At 53.1% G+C, this 14,911-nt stretch overlaps 1 protein-coding gene across 3 annotated transcripts in view; it reads right to left on the bottom strand.

The window, feature by feature from the left end:
- The window catches only part of CASZ1 (castor zinc finger 1), a 198,683-nt gene that overhangs the window by 103,138 nt on the left and 80,634 nt on the right, over positions 1-14,911 (bottom strand). For all 3 annotated transcript variants that reach the window (XM_062012807.1, XM_062012811.1, XM_062012808.1), the window contains exon 3: positions 1,931-2,016. Coding sequence is in view for 1 of the 3 variants with exons in the window: in XM_062012811.1 (XP_061868795.1) it covers positions 1,931-1,934 (4 nt within the window). In the remaining 2 variants the exon portion in view is untranslated. The remainder of the gene's footprint in view (positions 1-1,930; positions 2,017-14,911) is intronic.

Raw genomic sequence — 14,911 nt, 5'->3', positions numbered from 1 at the left:
GGAGCATGAAGAAACCAGCCTCCAGCCTGACCTGTCGGATAGGGAAAAGGGAGAAAGAAAACAGTAGTTCATGTAACAGAGAGAGATAAAGAGAGAGAAGGGGCAGCAGTGCCATACCAGGCAGGAGAGAGCGAGGAAGAAAAGTAACCAAAAGAAGAAAGAGCTGAAAGTGTGAAGAGTGTGTGATGCTGGACACAGGAGTGCAGAGTGAGAGCAAATGGGCAGAGAAACAAGGGACCTGAGAGAAAGAGAGAGAGAGGGAAGGCAGGAGGAAAAGGAGGAGAAAAGAGCAAGAATAGGCAGGCAGCGAGGAGCAGGCGGGCGAGGCCGAGCGCTGTAACCAGGGTTGTGGAGCATGAAATGGGAAGAATCTGCCTGTTCCTTTCAGCGCTCGGAGCATGGCGCTCGGCACTGACCTACACTGGGCCTGCCTGTGATCACGTTTTCAGGGCCACTGCCTGCCGATCCCAAACAATGCTGGGGAGCCTTTGAAGTCGCAGAAAGAAGCCGCAGTGTGAACTGGGGACTTTTTTTTTTTCTTCTTCTTCTTCTTTCCCCTCCTCCCCATTTTTTTTTAAGGGAGGGAGGAAAAGGAAAGGCTGAAGTGGTGGGGGGAAGGTTGGAGGAGAGGTTGCAAGGACAAAACAGAGAGTTGCTCTCGGCGGGGTGCCCCGAAACGAGAGAGACAAAAAGAAAACAAACAGTTTATGAGCAGGGCACATGCTGCCTGTGTCTGCCTGCCCCGCGCTGCCGGCCCCCCGCGCTCCCAGGGAGGCTTCTGTTCCCCAGCAATGATGGATGGAGCGCGGGGCCATTGAGGCCCGCCGTGTTACAGCGGCGGTATTTACATAACACTGGCCTTCCACCGGTCACCTCTGACACGGCCCGGCCCGGCTTGGGGCCCCCTCCCACCCCTCTGACACCGCCGCTCAGCCCCGGAGCTCCCCCGGGCTGCAGGGTGCCCGGAGCACGCAGCACGGCCCTTGTCCCCACCTCCCCATCGCCGGGTCCCCGTGCCCGGGTGCCTGGGGAGGGAGAGGGGTGGTGGGAGAGCCCAGGCCTGGAGGTGCTGCTGAGGGAATGGAGAAGAGACGCAAGGACAAGAGGGGAACGCTTCAGGTGACACCTGAGGGAGCACCATGGTCCTGCTGTGCCCACGAGACTGGGGCATGGTCAGCAGGAACTGCCTCGGTGGGGCAGGGACTCCCCTGTGATCCCCAGCTGAGGCGGCCCAGGGACCCAGCACAAAGATGAGGCTTTCAAGAGAGGCAGTCAGCTCTCATTTCCCTGAGCTCTAGGCCTCTCTTACCAGGCACAGACTAAGTGACCGTTCAGCTCTAGAAGACTGCAGGGTTGTTGTTTTTCTGCAGTAACACATACCATGAGAGTAGGTAAAGGGAAAACCCAGAAAAGTCAGGATTCTGCTGGAGACACAGAGCTGCTCCATCCAACCAGCATGGTGCTGCAGTCTGAATAGATCAAAATGTGCCAGAGGAGGAGAGCAGGCACATTACCATCTTAAATTATGTGAACTGAGCTCAGCAAAACCTCACAGTGGATGGGGACTGCATTCTACTCAGTGAAAGGACCTTATCCATCTCCCACCAGCCCCCATGGACAAAGATAAAGCAGTACCCTCCTCACCAGAGCCCTTACACACTTTTTTTATCTGTAAAGATAGAAGCACTAGAGAAGATACTGAGGAAAACCCACAGTGACAAAACCAGGTGCCCAGAACAACTGATGTACAAAGATGAGATTAGGACACACATAGACCATGTCTGCATTAGACCTTCTTCTGGTTTCGTCTCTGTAACTAGCAATGGTCTAATCCCAGAAGTTCTAGTGCAGACAGAGCCACAACAAGCAGGACATAAAGTGTGAGAGACACGGAGAGGAAAAGAGAAGCCAGGAGGGCGTAGTGACATACCCATTGCAGTCTGAAGTCTCTCCTACCTTTCGGAGATTTCAAGGCCTGGTTTCTTGCCTCGTTTTTAGCTCTAAACTCACTTCATCCTGAGGAGGGAAGAGAAGAAAACTCCGTTAGTGCACAGGGCACACCTCAACAAGAGTCAAGGCACAGCCACCCACAAAAGCTGGGTAAGAAACCAGCTGTAAGTGCAGCCAGCACACAGGGTGTTCAGAATTCACATATGAACAAAGTGCTTTCCTGCTCATGGGTGCTCCACACTGTGCCACACACACCCTGAGACACACAGCACTCCTGCACCTCACCCTGAGACTCCCAGCAAGGGCTGGGAGTAATTTAGCATAGAGAGAGCAGCTATTACTGGCCTGAATCTGCTTCCCAGGTACCACAGACAGACCTCGTGCAGGTCTGCACTGTATTTTGCCCACACATCCAAGGGTGCCTCTGCTCCATGCCAAATTCTCCCCTTCCCATTCCCTTTGCTGACCCTTCTTTCCCAGAGTGTGTGCTAATGCTGAGGCCTCCAGTTGGGAACAGGATGCCGGAGTGCAGGACTGAACCCCCTTATCCACCCATCTGTGTATCTTCCTTCCTGGAGAATGTCAAGAGTGAGGGAGAAAAAGGGACGGGGGAAGGAAAAAAAAGTCACAGCAAAACACATGAAAAGTAAATTGAATTATTTAAAACCATATGTTCCAAAAATGTGACGGAGCATAAAAGCCGTGCCGTGAGCCTTCCGGAGGGGGATCCTGCACAGGCGGGGTGGGAGGACAGCGGGGAGGGGACGGCTGCTCCACAGCCTGCCAGGGACTTCCCTCTCCCCGAGGGAGCACAAGGTGGCTCCATGCACAGTGGCAAGGGTGCTGGGCCCGTTCCTGCAGCCTCTGTTTTGCAACCCTGCCAAACGGCCATCGCAGCTGCCCGAGATGTGGCAGTGAAATGAAGAACTGGCCCGAGGTCACACACAGTCAGCCTGTGCTTGAATCCAGGAGTCCCAGGCGCCTGTGCACAGCACCAGCCCAGAGCACACCTCCTTCTCCGGGGCACAGCGGTGTGTGCCGTGGCTCAGCCCCGGGTCGGGACCCCGCTTCGGTCCCCTGGAGAGCAAAGGGGGAGGGACTTGGCTCTGGGGACTCTGTGCTGCCCCTGGGTTTTGGGGCCCTGCTCGGCCTCCTCCCATCACTCACACTCCACCACTGTGCCAAAGATAGATGCCTGGCGTTGGCTGTGCCCCAGAGGGGAAGGAGCTGCTGAGATATCGCAGATGGATGGAGGGACATGGTGTGCAGGGAGCCCCTCGGCTGAGGAAGATGCCTAAACCAGCCTGGCTCCTTCCTTGCCCACTCCGATGCTGGTGCTCACGGGCTGAGGGCTCGGCTGCAGTAACAGCTCCCCCACTCAAAGCCCTTCTCCCACCCTGGCACCCTCTGTCCTTCTGGCTCTCTCATCCCCTCTCCCACCTTTTTCTTCCCTTTGTTCTCTCTTTCTTCCTTGCTCTTTCCATCGCTTTCTCTGCCATTCTGTCACGCTTTTCTCTCCTTCCCTTTTGTTCTCTCCCCCTTTCCTGAGCTCTCTGCCCGTAACTCTGCCTGGCTGGCTTCACTCCCTCGCCCCTGTGCACGGTCAGTTCTTGGGTTTGAGTTTTTAATTGTTTTTTTTTTTACTCCCCTTCTTTCGGCCGCAGCTTATCAATGATGCAAGAGGAATAACGCCAATTTACTTAGAATGTGTAATCCCCAAATCAGATTGGGGGATTGTATGAGGCAATATGACCTTGCATATGTCTCCATTAAAGCCAGCCAGGCCTCCTCTTGTATTCTGTGTTCCCAGTACATATTTAGACAGATAACGCTAATTGTACTTGACATGTCCTCTTAAGGATGGACTCTTCCCTCCCCCAGCTCTGCCTGCTTCCCTGCCTGACAATGCGCCAGAGCACAGCCCGCTCGCTTGCAGCGGGGCACGGCTCCTCACCCGCGCGGCTGCTGGGCCTGGTGGGCACCCGCCACAGCCCACCCGCCTCTGCTGCCAAGCACCAGCCGTCCTCCCCGGCCCTGCACGGCCAGGGCAGGGAGCAGGGGCCGGGTGGATGCTGGGGGACACCCTCCATCAGAGATTGCACAGTTACACGGTCTGGGATTCTCCACAATGAGGAGCCACGGGTGCCACCTCGCCCTGCGCCTCTTCCTGCTTACCCCACTGACACCCTCCTGGCCTCTTTGCTCTCTTCCATGGAGCTTCCACTTTTACTTGCTCCAGCCCCCTCCTCTGCTTTGGAGGACCACGGGCTGTCTCCTTCCCCTGAGTCAGCAGGAGATGAACCTTTTGGGGACGGTCCCCAATCACAACACACTGCCCCTCACCAGAAGGTATGAAACGCCGAAACAGTCAGAGAGAGACTTGCTCCCCATGACCATCTTCACATCCTCCTTTCCAAGGAAGTGCTTCTGCCGTGCACCTCCCAGCTCCCACACCTGGGTGTTAAGCTCTTGGATAAAGCCACTCACTCTGGGTCCCAGATCCAGCTTCTGGGAAACACTGCAGAGAAATGATAAAATCCTAGACTCAGGGAACACTTTGGGCTGGAAGGGACCTTTAAAGGTCATCTAGTCCAACTCCCCTGCCATGAGCAGGGACATCTTCAACTAGATTGGGTTGCTCAGAGCCTCCTTCAACCTGACCTGGAATGTTTCCAGAGACGGGGCACCAACCACTTCTCTGGGCAACCCATGACAGACTCTCACTACCCTCACTATAAAAATCTCTTCCTTATCTCTAGTCTACGTCTACCCTCTTTTAGTTTCAAACCACTACCCCCTTGTCCTATCCTGCTCAGAAGTTTGTCCCCATCGTTCTTCCAAGCCCCTTTCAAGTACAGGACTGCCCACACGCTGCTCTCCAGCAGACAGCAGGCCACAGGAGGAGGAGGGGAGCTCACTCCAAGCAAACCCACGGATCCAAACTCTTCACCAAAGTGGACTCAGATTTTTTTTTTCCCCTTGACACAACATCCTAATTCGACTTTTTCAGTATCTTTCCTTCAACAACCTTTTTTCCTTCCTCCCCTTCCTACCCGGCAACTGCGCATTTATTAATTCATGAGGCACTAATTAGTTCTTTGTTTAATTTTGTGTTAAACAGACTGACCGGAATGATAACGACTTGCAGCGTTGCATTACGGTCCCCAACCGCCCCTGTTTTCTGACAACAAGGGAGCGCAGTGAGACTGGCGTGATGAACCCCAATTCCCACTCCAGTTGCACTTCATTAAGTCAAAATGTGACAAGAAGCTTAGAGAGCAACTTTCAGATCGGATCGCACATAACAATTGGGCAGGAAACTTTCCGAGGGGGAAGCGGGAGAGGCGCTGGCAGCGAGGGCTGGCACCGCCGGGCTGCCTTAAAGGAGCCGCTCGGCCTGCGGGGCCCAGCGCACGTGCTGGCAGCCAGGGGTGGCAGGAGGAGGAGGACAGGAGAGGAAGGGTGGCAAGCCAAGCCGAAGGCACGGCAGGGCAGGAGGCATCACGGCTTTCCGCTCCCCTCCGCTTCACTCGCAGCGATGGGCTGTGTTAGGAGCTGGGGGGATGTGCAACCGAGCGCCTCAGGAGGGATAATCCCTCAGGGATTGCTCTGGGAACTCTGAGGGCATCTTTAGGCACCTTCAGCTTTCTGCCTCAGCTTCCCTCTGGTAGCTCTGTGGTGGAACTGCCGGTGATCCTTAGCGGCTGTTCAGTTGTCAAGAGCTGCACAGTTATAACAGAGGCCCCTGAATTGCAAAGGGAGGGATGTCAAATACTGGCACTCACGGAGCTAAAATGAGAAGTGAAGGGACAGCTGTGACACCAGGGAGAGGGATGGCTGCTCTCACAAGGAAGGAGCTGCATCTTTAACTTTGTACAGCACCTCACACTCCAGTGGCACTACCAGTTTTTGAGACTGTTCTGATCAGCCTAGTATCATCAATAAAACTCGGTAAGCAGTAAAGGGAGTGCCACACACCCTCAGCTCAGCCCCACGGGTGGGAATACAGCCCCCACAGAGCTGCCAGTCCTTCGGCTCTCTGCTGGGCACCACAAGTGCCTCACTAGTAGGAGCTACAGGACAGGGTTTGGGCACATGGTCACACATCTGGCCTGGCCCAAGCCTCACCTGGCAAAAAAATGTCTGAGTGTGACTTATTCCTTGGCACTGGCCACCATGGGACTGAGACAGACAACAGCCTGGGCCATAATCAGGCTCAGCTGGATCAGTCCCAGTCTGGTTGGCACAAGAGGGTGTAGAGTGTATGGCCAACTCCTTGAGCCCCTTCTGGCTCACTGAAGTGTAGTGAAACGTAAACAGTGCACAAGAAAGTGAAAAGGGTCTTAAAATATCTCCTGAAAGATGTGGAGGGTGGGGGGTGAAAAGGAAAGGAGGATTTCCCAAAGGCAAGATCAGGCAGAAGTGAAATGAGCTCGAGATCTCAATGCCTTTTCTAGCAGGTCTTTTTACACGCTTCTCCCTCATCCTTCTCCCTCATTTCCCAAGAAAGGAAGGCTCATCCCTAGCCTTGCTCTGCAGAGGCCCAAAGCTCCACTAAGGTCAAAAACACAGCCAAAGCCACAGGAGGGATCCTGTTGGAGGTCACATCAGGACCAGGAGGTGACACTTGAGCTGTGTGGGTGTACACAAGAGTATGCCCTGAGCAGTGCCACCAAAGCCCCCGAGCCTCGGGGGACGCCTGCACAGCATCAGTCTCTACATGCACTATCAGTATTTTCACCTGAGTGAGCTTTAAACATACAAGTCTTTGGGGAAGGGGCCAGGCTGCTGCCAGGTACCACAGCATGGCGTTTGCCAGCACACTCACAGCTGAGCAACACATGGATCTGCCAGCAGACGTGTTTGTGCTGGCTTCCATCTTTCATGAATCTGGAATGCAGCAGGGACCTCTGTGACTGACAACAAGGCTGTTCCTCCACGACAGAAATCCCAGGAAGATACCAGACCCCTCTGATTCCAGCTCTACATGTGCTCTGGATTTGATAAAAGGCACATGTAGATACTAACACTGAGACAAAGGGTTGGACTGGTGTCTAGAAAGCACCCTTTAACACCTGAAGCAAGGACAACTGAGAAGGTCCACAACTGCTGGGGGTAAGAGACACCCTGTACTGTCACCAGCCTGACAAGCCCTCTCGGTCTAGCAGAAGGGCTGGGATATCCTGGCTGCTCCATAGATACAGTTGGGCCTTGTCATCTGCTGAGTAGGGGTTTCAGAACAAAGGGCAGATACAAACCCCATCCCTTTCCTCTGTGAGCCCAGCCTGGGCTTTGGGCCATGGACCCCGTCCAGGCGCTGATGCTGAGAGGAACGTGGCTCATACCCTCTCTCAGGAACAAGAGGATGGGGCAGTGGCACAGAAATGTCCTCAGACTGGGCCAGGCCTGGCTGGAGCATGGGAAGAAGCTCGTGAGCCAAGGCAAGGAGCTGGCACAACTGCCTGGGCAGAGCAAGGGGCAGCTGAAGGACACCCTGAGCTCCTCGGGACAGTGTCCTGCATGCTCTCACTGCACAGTCACACCCAGTTACCATCTCCTACCCAACTTGGGCTGCTCAGGGGAAAACCCATGGGCTGACAAAAAGGGGAAAGTCCTGCTATCTCCTGCTTCCCCCTCTCTTGGCTGCCATTACAAGGCAAGACCGGCAGTGCAATGCAAACCAAGTACATGCACTGGCTGCTGGGGCTACACGGCTGTCAGTGCTCTCAGCACGATCTTGTGCTGAGAATGGGGGTAACAAGCCTTTCAAATAGGTCATGGGCTGCCCCTCCTACCTAAAGCAACACACTGAAATGTCCTAGACTCCATCCCCAATCCTCTTTAACCAGGAAAACTCTCCTCCCAGGATTATGGGCCCGCTGCCCCCCTTCTCTTCCCCTCCATCTGGCTGGGAGCAGCCTGGGACCGAGTGCTCTTCCCAGCCCTGGGAGAACCCTGCAGTTTCTCTCTCATAAAAAAGAAAAATGGGAGCTATAAAAAAGGCAAAGAAAAGAAAAGCAAAGCAAAGGGAAATCACTGCGAAGGAAGAAAAGAGCAAAGCCCCCCTTCCCTTCCCACCCTTTCCCCATTACCTGTCTTTTAGCACTGGGTAGAGCTGCCTGTTTCATGGCTCCCAAGGACTCCCCCTCAGCACAGCACTCCCCAGGGAAATCCTGCCCTGCTTCTCACCCTTTCCCCCTCTGCTCAAACCTGTTGAGCAGAACCCAGTCCAGCTCTACAAAGGTGGTGCAAAAGGCAGAAGGAAAACTGGCACTGGGCAGTAGAGAAGGGACAGGGGCCATGCTGGAGGTAACCCTGTAGCTTTGTGCCCACTGGCCACCCCCAGAGTGCTGGAGCCAGGCACGGACAGAGCGATGAGACACAGCAGCTCTGATGGTCCCAGCTTCCCAGCACTGATGGCACCCAGCACTGGGAAAGGTCCCAGACTCCCACCTCACACTGCAGGGATGGCACTGCCCAGCACAGCAGGGAGACAGGGCAAGGAGCAGCCAAGAAGTTCACCTCCCACCTCAGCATCTGGAAAGCACAGCAGTCCCCAAACTTGGCATTCAGCAGCCCTGGGCTGGCTCCTGCTAATTTGCTGTCAGCCTGCCTAAGCAAACCAATTAAAACTAATCATTAATTATAAAAAAGAGAGAGAGAAAAAGACCCCGCACAAGTGGAGAACTGGAAAGGGCACGGGGAAAAGATGGACCAGAGTGAAAGCAGAGCTTGAGCAAGGGGTGGAGGGGAAGGAAAGGGCTTTAAAATCCCCAGCACTGAGCCTTGGATGAAGGCAGCAGAAGGGCAAGTGGTGTCCCAGGACAGGGTGGGGAGAGGCAGGGGTTAGGGAAGTGGGGGGACCTGAGGGAAAAGCAACAGTGCCAAGGACGATGAGGCACATGCAGAGATGGGTCCTGTCACGCTGGGCGCCAGCACCACCGGCACGGCCGTGAGCCTCAGTCCCGCAGTTTGGCAGAGGAACGGGCGCTTGCCCCGGGAACTGGACTGGATGTTCTCTAAAGGTCTCTTCCAGCCCCACCATTCAGTGATTCTGTGAAGGAGACGAGGGCAGAGGAGGAGCAGGGTGTGGGGGGAGCCGAGCAAGTGCGGAGGGCAGCGCCAGAGGTGTGCACCAGCGCTCGGGCCCACCGTCCTTCCGCCTCGGGGCTCTCTGAAGCAAACGCCTGGGCTGGGGATGAAAAATGGGGCATTTCTGACAAGGCGTGATTATGCGGCCGCGGCTGGGGCCCCGGCTCCTGGCGTGGCAGAGAACCGCGGCAGCTGGCGGCACAGCCGCCTCGCCCCCGCGCCACCGTTTTGTTCCCGGCCCCGCACACACGCCCGCTTCCCAACGCCCCTTTTGAGGAGCCTCGGGCCCACGTCGGGCTGGCGGATGGCGGAGAGGTGGGGGCGCTGCCATGGAAACGGGCCCTTTCCTGGGGAAACGCGCTGCCCGCCCCCCTCCCCTCCCCGGCCCGGGTGCCCCTTTTGAGGAGCTGTCAGGACCCTGAGTGAGTGTCACACGACCCAAGGACCAGGCGTGACCAAGCCTATTTTCTGCCTCAAATTTGATTGATTAAAAAACTTTTTAGGAAAACCATGTTAAAAGACAAAAAACAAAAAAAAAAAAAAAAAAAAAAAAAAAAAAAAAAGAAAAAGGGAAAAAAAAAAGAGGAAAGAAAAAAAATTAAACAGAAAGGGACAAGGGGGGTGGGGAAAGGGAAAGGCCTTGTGCTGGGTTTCCCTGGCAATAGCACCAGGGGACAAGTGTCAGAGGCAGATAAACAGCATAACCAGGCCGAAAATAAAGGTCAAAGGAAGCATGAAACTTAACACAACAGTGATTAAGATAATGATGAAGCAGGGGACCCCTGAAAAAAAAAAAAGAGTAAGTGTGACACACAGAAACACACACAGACGCTCCGAGTGATGGCCCAAGAGGCCTGGTACGTGGGAAGAGGTAACAAGGCTTGCTAGGCCCTGGGGATACCTGAACAAGAGTGGAAAGAAAGGAAAAAATCAAAGTGGAAGGATTTGGGAAGAAGAGATTTCCCCCCAGGCTGGCTGCTGTAGGTCAAGCCTTTCCAATGCCAGTAAGGCCCCAGAGCCAAGGGGTTCCCTCCCATAGCACAGACGCTCTGTCCCAGCCAAGCAGCGCTTGAATTTGCAACCATATTCCTCAAAAGAGTTTCCCTGACACTAGGAGGAGAGCCCGAGTGGGTGTGAATCAGGGAGGCCCTGCTGACACCGATGGAGCTCTGTTGGTTTACGCTGGCTCGGGATCTGGCTCTTTGCCTCAAGCAACTGGTATAAAAAGCCTCAGAGATGCCAAGAGGGAAGGACTCTGGTCAGACCTCCCTGCCCACCTCCTCTTCCTTGCCAAGGCTAATTCTGCAGAGAAAAGCCCAGAAAGGCTAAAGAACATCATACCCTTCAGCATTTACCTACTCACTCAATCCCAAAACCACTAGGATGACCTCACATTTTTGGAGCCCAGCTTGCCTGGGACGGGCTACATTACTATCGCCAAGAGGCAGCAAAGAAATGGCACATGTTCATCAGCTTCTTCCTCTGCGAGTGCAGGACTTTAAAGCTTGTGCAGTAGAAAGCCTGAAAACACAAAAGGCTTTCCACCTTCCCATTGGGAGTAACTCTGATCCCTTAGAAAGTGTCCCTACTCTGCTTCTCCTGGCACACTGCGGTCCTGACGCAGAGGCATCTTCAGGAGGCCAGTGGGACGTGGCCAGGGAAGATGCTGGCAGCCAGCACTGCCTTTAACTGTCCCTTGCACTGTGCCCTCAGCAGAGGGGATCACCTCCTCACTCATGGCCTTAAGTTTGCACAACTAGCTCAAATCCTGACAGAACGCTGCTCAGGAAAGGATTGTTCTTCCTGCCTTTCTTGAAAGTAATTTTTTAAGTTGAAAGTTTTCTTCCCCGTAGTATTTATCATGAGGAGGAGCAAAGACAATGTTTTCACAAGAAGGGTTGTTCAAGTGATCCATCTCTGTTTATACACACACACGGGTACACACTTGAAGTTTCACTTTGTCAGAAAGCTGTTTTCTATCAAATATCTTTCAATGCAAAATTTCAAGCATCATATTCATGTGTCTCCCCCCCTCCCCCATCATTTTTATTCATGGTCTTTTGTAAAGAATGATTCAATTAAACCACTGCTGTTCCTCGCTAGGAGAAGAGTCTGAACAGTGCAAGGAACTCCCCAAAAGTAGAGCTGGGACAGACAAGGCTTTTCTGGACCGGGACAGGAGTCTGAACATCCACCAAAGATGAGCAGGTTAGAGGAGCTGAGACATCACAACCTCACACCTCCAGAAAAACAGCACATCTGAGAGTGTCAGCTCCAGCTGTATAAAAATCACTGCTCCAACCCCTGACTCTACTGGCTAAAAAATATTACTTCAAAAACAATAACAGAAAACAAAGCCTTTACAGTTCATGTTTTCATTCTCTTTCTCTTTTCCTTGGTAATCAGAAGAGCAAGAAATGTGATTAAAAACTAAAAAGCTCCAACAAATAATGAAAGCTGAGATTCTCACTTGGTTTTCTGTGTCCAGAAACACGGACTCTAAGAGAAAACAGCAAACATCCTCAGGCACAGGGTAAAATGGGAGGCTGGCAATGTTATGTTTTGAGTAAAGCTGTTATGAAATGTACAGAAAGTCCAAGGTCCCAAAGATACTTGTAAACATATTCTTGGGTTTTTCTCTCTGCACTTGTGATAGCAAAGCTGTGAGACAGCTCAGATGCGCTCACACAGCCCTGAAATGGGGTGAGCACACTGCTGGTGGGGACACCCGTGTGAAATGGTATTAAGAGTTGAAATCCCTCCAACGACAGAGCTGGTTTCATTTTATTTTTTGCAAGGAAAAACAAGCAGACAGTGGCACCTTGAGATTTTATGCACAGATGTGAGATTACTACTCAGCAATAGTAGGACTTGCATCAAAACCTTTGTGTTTTTTGCATTTTCCAATGAAAATAATACCTTGCATTTCCAAGAGCTTTGTGAGCAAAGAGCAGTTTCACTTCCTAACCCGTTTCTTCTGTTCAGAAAGAAAATGCAGTGGCTTTGGCAATAAAATCACATGAGAAAAAGGAATATGCCAGGTAGGAAACGAGCTGGAGTAAAAGCACAGATACTTTTCCAGCAGCACACTTCCCCTCCCCTCTCTGAGCAGCCTCAGCTCAGCAAAGGAGCAACTTTCTCTGGTCGCTGCTCTCTGATGGCAGCACCGTTTGGTCCCCCTGACAGGCAGAAGCAGCAGCCCCTGACACAGAGGCCGGTGCCTCGCTGCCCTGCCGCGTGCCAGCAGGTCGGGACGGGCATGTGCCAGGGGCTTCCAGGCTACCAGGGCAATGGGCTCGTGGGGAACATCCTCTGACACGTGTGTCCCTGGCCATGGAGGACCAAATAACAGCACACACCTCACAAACGTGTGCGGAGCACACAAAACTCCCTGGCTGTGGCCGAGGAACTGTCAGGAGAACACAAGCAAAAGCTGCTTCTTGACAGCGAGTCATTTATATTTTAGCTTCGTTCCATTATCCTAACGAATCCTTCATCAGCAGATGCAATATTAACAGCAGAAAATCAGCTCATTACATCCGGGGGGATTTCATCAAGTTGACAATCATATATGCAGCTACCCGAGCCTGGAGAGGACAGTGCTCTCGTTACTTGCTTATCTTGGTTCCATCTTAGAGGCTTTTTCTTTATTTTTTTTAGGGGTGGGGGATGATGGAGAGGGGTTATTTCCCAAGCAACTGCCAGACCCCAGTGCTTTAGGATGGTGGTCCATGGACAGATGCACTCAGCTGGGAACTGCTCCAGCCCATCCACAGTAGCTGTGGCTGTTAAAGAGGGAAATAAACCCCTCATACAATCTGCAACCTCTGGAGCTTTGAGGGCGTTTCTCTGTGCAGTTCAGACTCCAGGAGGGGGTTTGCATCCTGTAGACTCCTGCCTGGTGTCCAGGAACATCTGGAGTGGCTGCTCCAGGCAGGACTCCCCACTTAGTGCTCTGCAGGGTCTCTCTCTGCAGGCATCCTTACCCAACTGCAGTGTCCCCAAGAGGGACAACAGACTGTTAAAGAGTCTGGGATTTTGTAATGAACTTCCCAGGCAGGTAACAGAAGAGGCAGTCCAGATGAGTTGAAAGGGAGGAGAAGGGAGTGTTAAAGGATTAGTTCAGAAGATTGTGAGGCTCTTTTCTCTTCTGCCTTGTCTAGGGGGCATTAAACAACATAGCTGAGGAAGCCAGAGCAGACTGTCAGGATGCCTTTAGATGATGCACTAGAACATGGCTGAAACAACCCACAGATCAGCTTGTGCAACAGCTAGGTGAAAACTTTGAGTCTTTGTTCTTCCCCCTCATAGCCTTGGTTCAAAACTATGGCAACAGGCAGGTACATTTCAGGGTTACTTCTATTTTTTCCACAGTCATTCCAGGGGCTTCAGTCTAAGCCCTGCAGCTGAGAGGCAGCTTGGGCTCCCTTCATCAACCTGCCAAGCAGCCAGGAGGGGGCTGACAGGAGCTCCCCTGTGCCTGTGCACTGCACCAGACACACCAGCAGCTCCTCAGGCAACTCAAGGTGGGGCATGAAGCGCTCTCAGGGCTGCCAAAAAACCAGAAACACTGCAAAACATGTTCCTCAGTGCCTGCACAGCTGGGATCGGGCTAATCCTGCCTGAAAAACATCCTGCCACTCTGCCTCCCCTGCTGAGGGTCTTCTCCAACAGCAGCCAAAGAAGTCCTTGGCACCTCCAGTCTGAAAAGTCACTGCCTGCAGCCTCAGGTCAGCTTCCTGCCTACAAAGGAGCTTTTCTGCCCACCTTGAAATTCCCTAGAGGAACAGGGATCTCCTGCTGAGTTCTCTCACACATGGTGCCTGCCTTTGCCACCAAAGCCTGGTGATTTCAGCTAGAGAGCAACAGTCTGGCTTCCAGGACCTCCTCTTCATCAGGGGATGAAGCTGAAGAGACCAGTCTGGAATGGGACATGGATCACTCATGGCAGATGCCAGCTTCTGGACAAGCCTCTCTGCTGCTCAGCCTCAACCACCCAACATAGCTGAAGGAAGAAGTTGAGCTCATGTCTCCTCCAGCTCAGAGGGGGGCTGGGATGGGCATTTTAAATTTTCCCAGCAGGGCTGGATTTCTGCACAGCAAGGAATATGTTCCTGGGACGTCAACTCCAATCTCTACCGCACTCTGACAGATTTAAGCTCCAGTTTGTCCGACAACATCCCAAAGTGTAAGAAACTGGGGGCAGACTCTCTAATCAGGCTGTAGGACAAAGGCCTGGTCTGACCCTGTCACTTCCACTTACTCTTGCTGTCTGTCTCGCTGCCCCCACCCTCTCGGCAGCCTCCCTGCCCACCCTGGGCTGCCCTCCCTTCCCTAACACAGCTGGGCTAATCCTGCTCCTCCTGTGTCCAGTGCAAATCCTCCCCAGAGTAAACCAATCCTGGGAATTTTTATTAGATTATCAGCCTGCCAGCTCAGTGCTGGCTGGACTAATCCTAATCAGGACTGATTTCTATTAGCCAGCTTCAGGGAGGAGCAATGCTGTCCCAGCACCCCAGGCCCACACTGGCAGAGCCCAAGGCTTTTGAGCCCATTCTATTCAAATGTCCCTTTTAGAAGGAAACAAATCGAGCCCAGGATCACTGGCTGCAGCAGATGCAAAGTGTGCTGCATACACAGAGCAGCATTGGGCAGCCACAGAGCAAACTGCTCCCATTTCATCACTGAGATGCAACAGAAGCCAAAGGGGTCGAGGCTCCACAGCTCCTGGCTGGTACAGACAGCAAGGGCCAGGTAGTGCCACACTGTGAGATGCTTTGTGGCACAAGCCAGCTGGGTAACAGGCTGAGATGATGGGCTCATTTCAGACAAGAGGACAAGTGGCCACAGCTTGAGTGACCAGGACAGA

The sequence above is a fragment of the Colius striatus genome, chromosome 21 (genome assembly GCF_028858725.1).
Source record: "Colius striatus isolate bColStr4 chromosome 21, bColStr4.1.hap1, whole genome shotgun sequence".
NCBI lineage: Eukaryota > Metazoa > Chordata > Aves > Coliiformes > Coliidae > Colius > Colius striatus.
The sequence above is the reverse complement of the archived record's forward strand: the minus strand, read 5'-3'. Positions and strand labels throughout refer to the sequence as shown.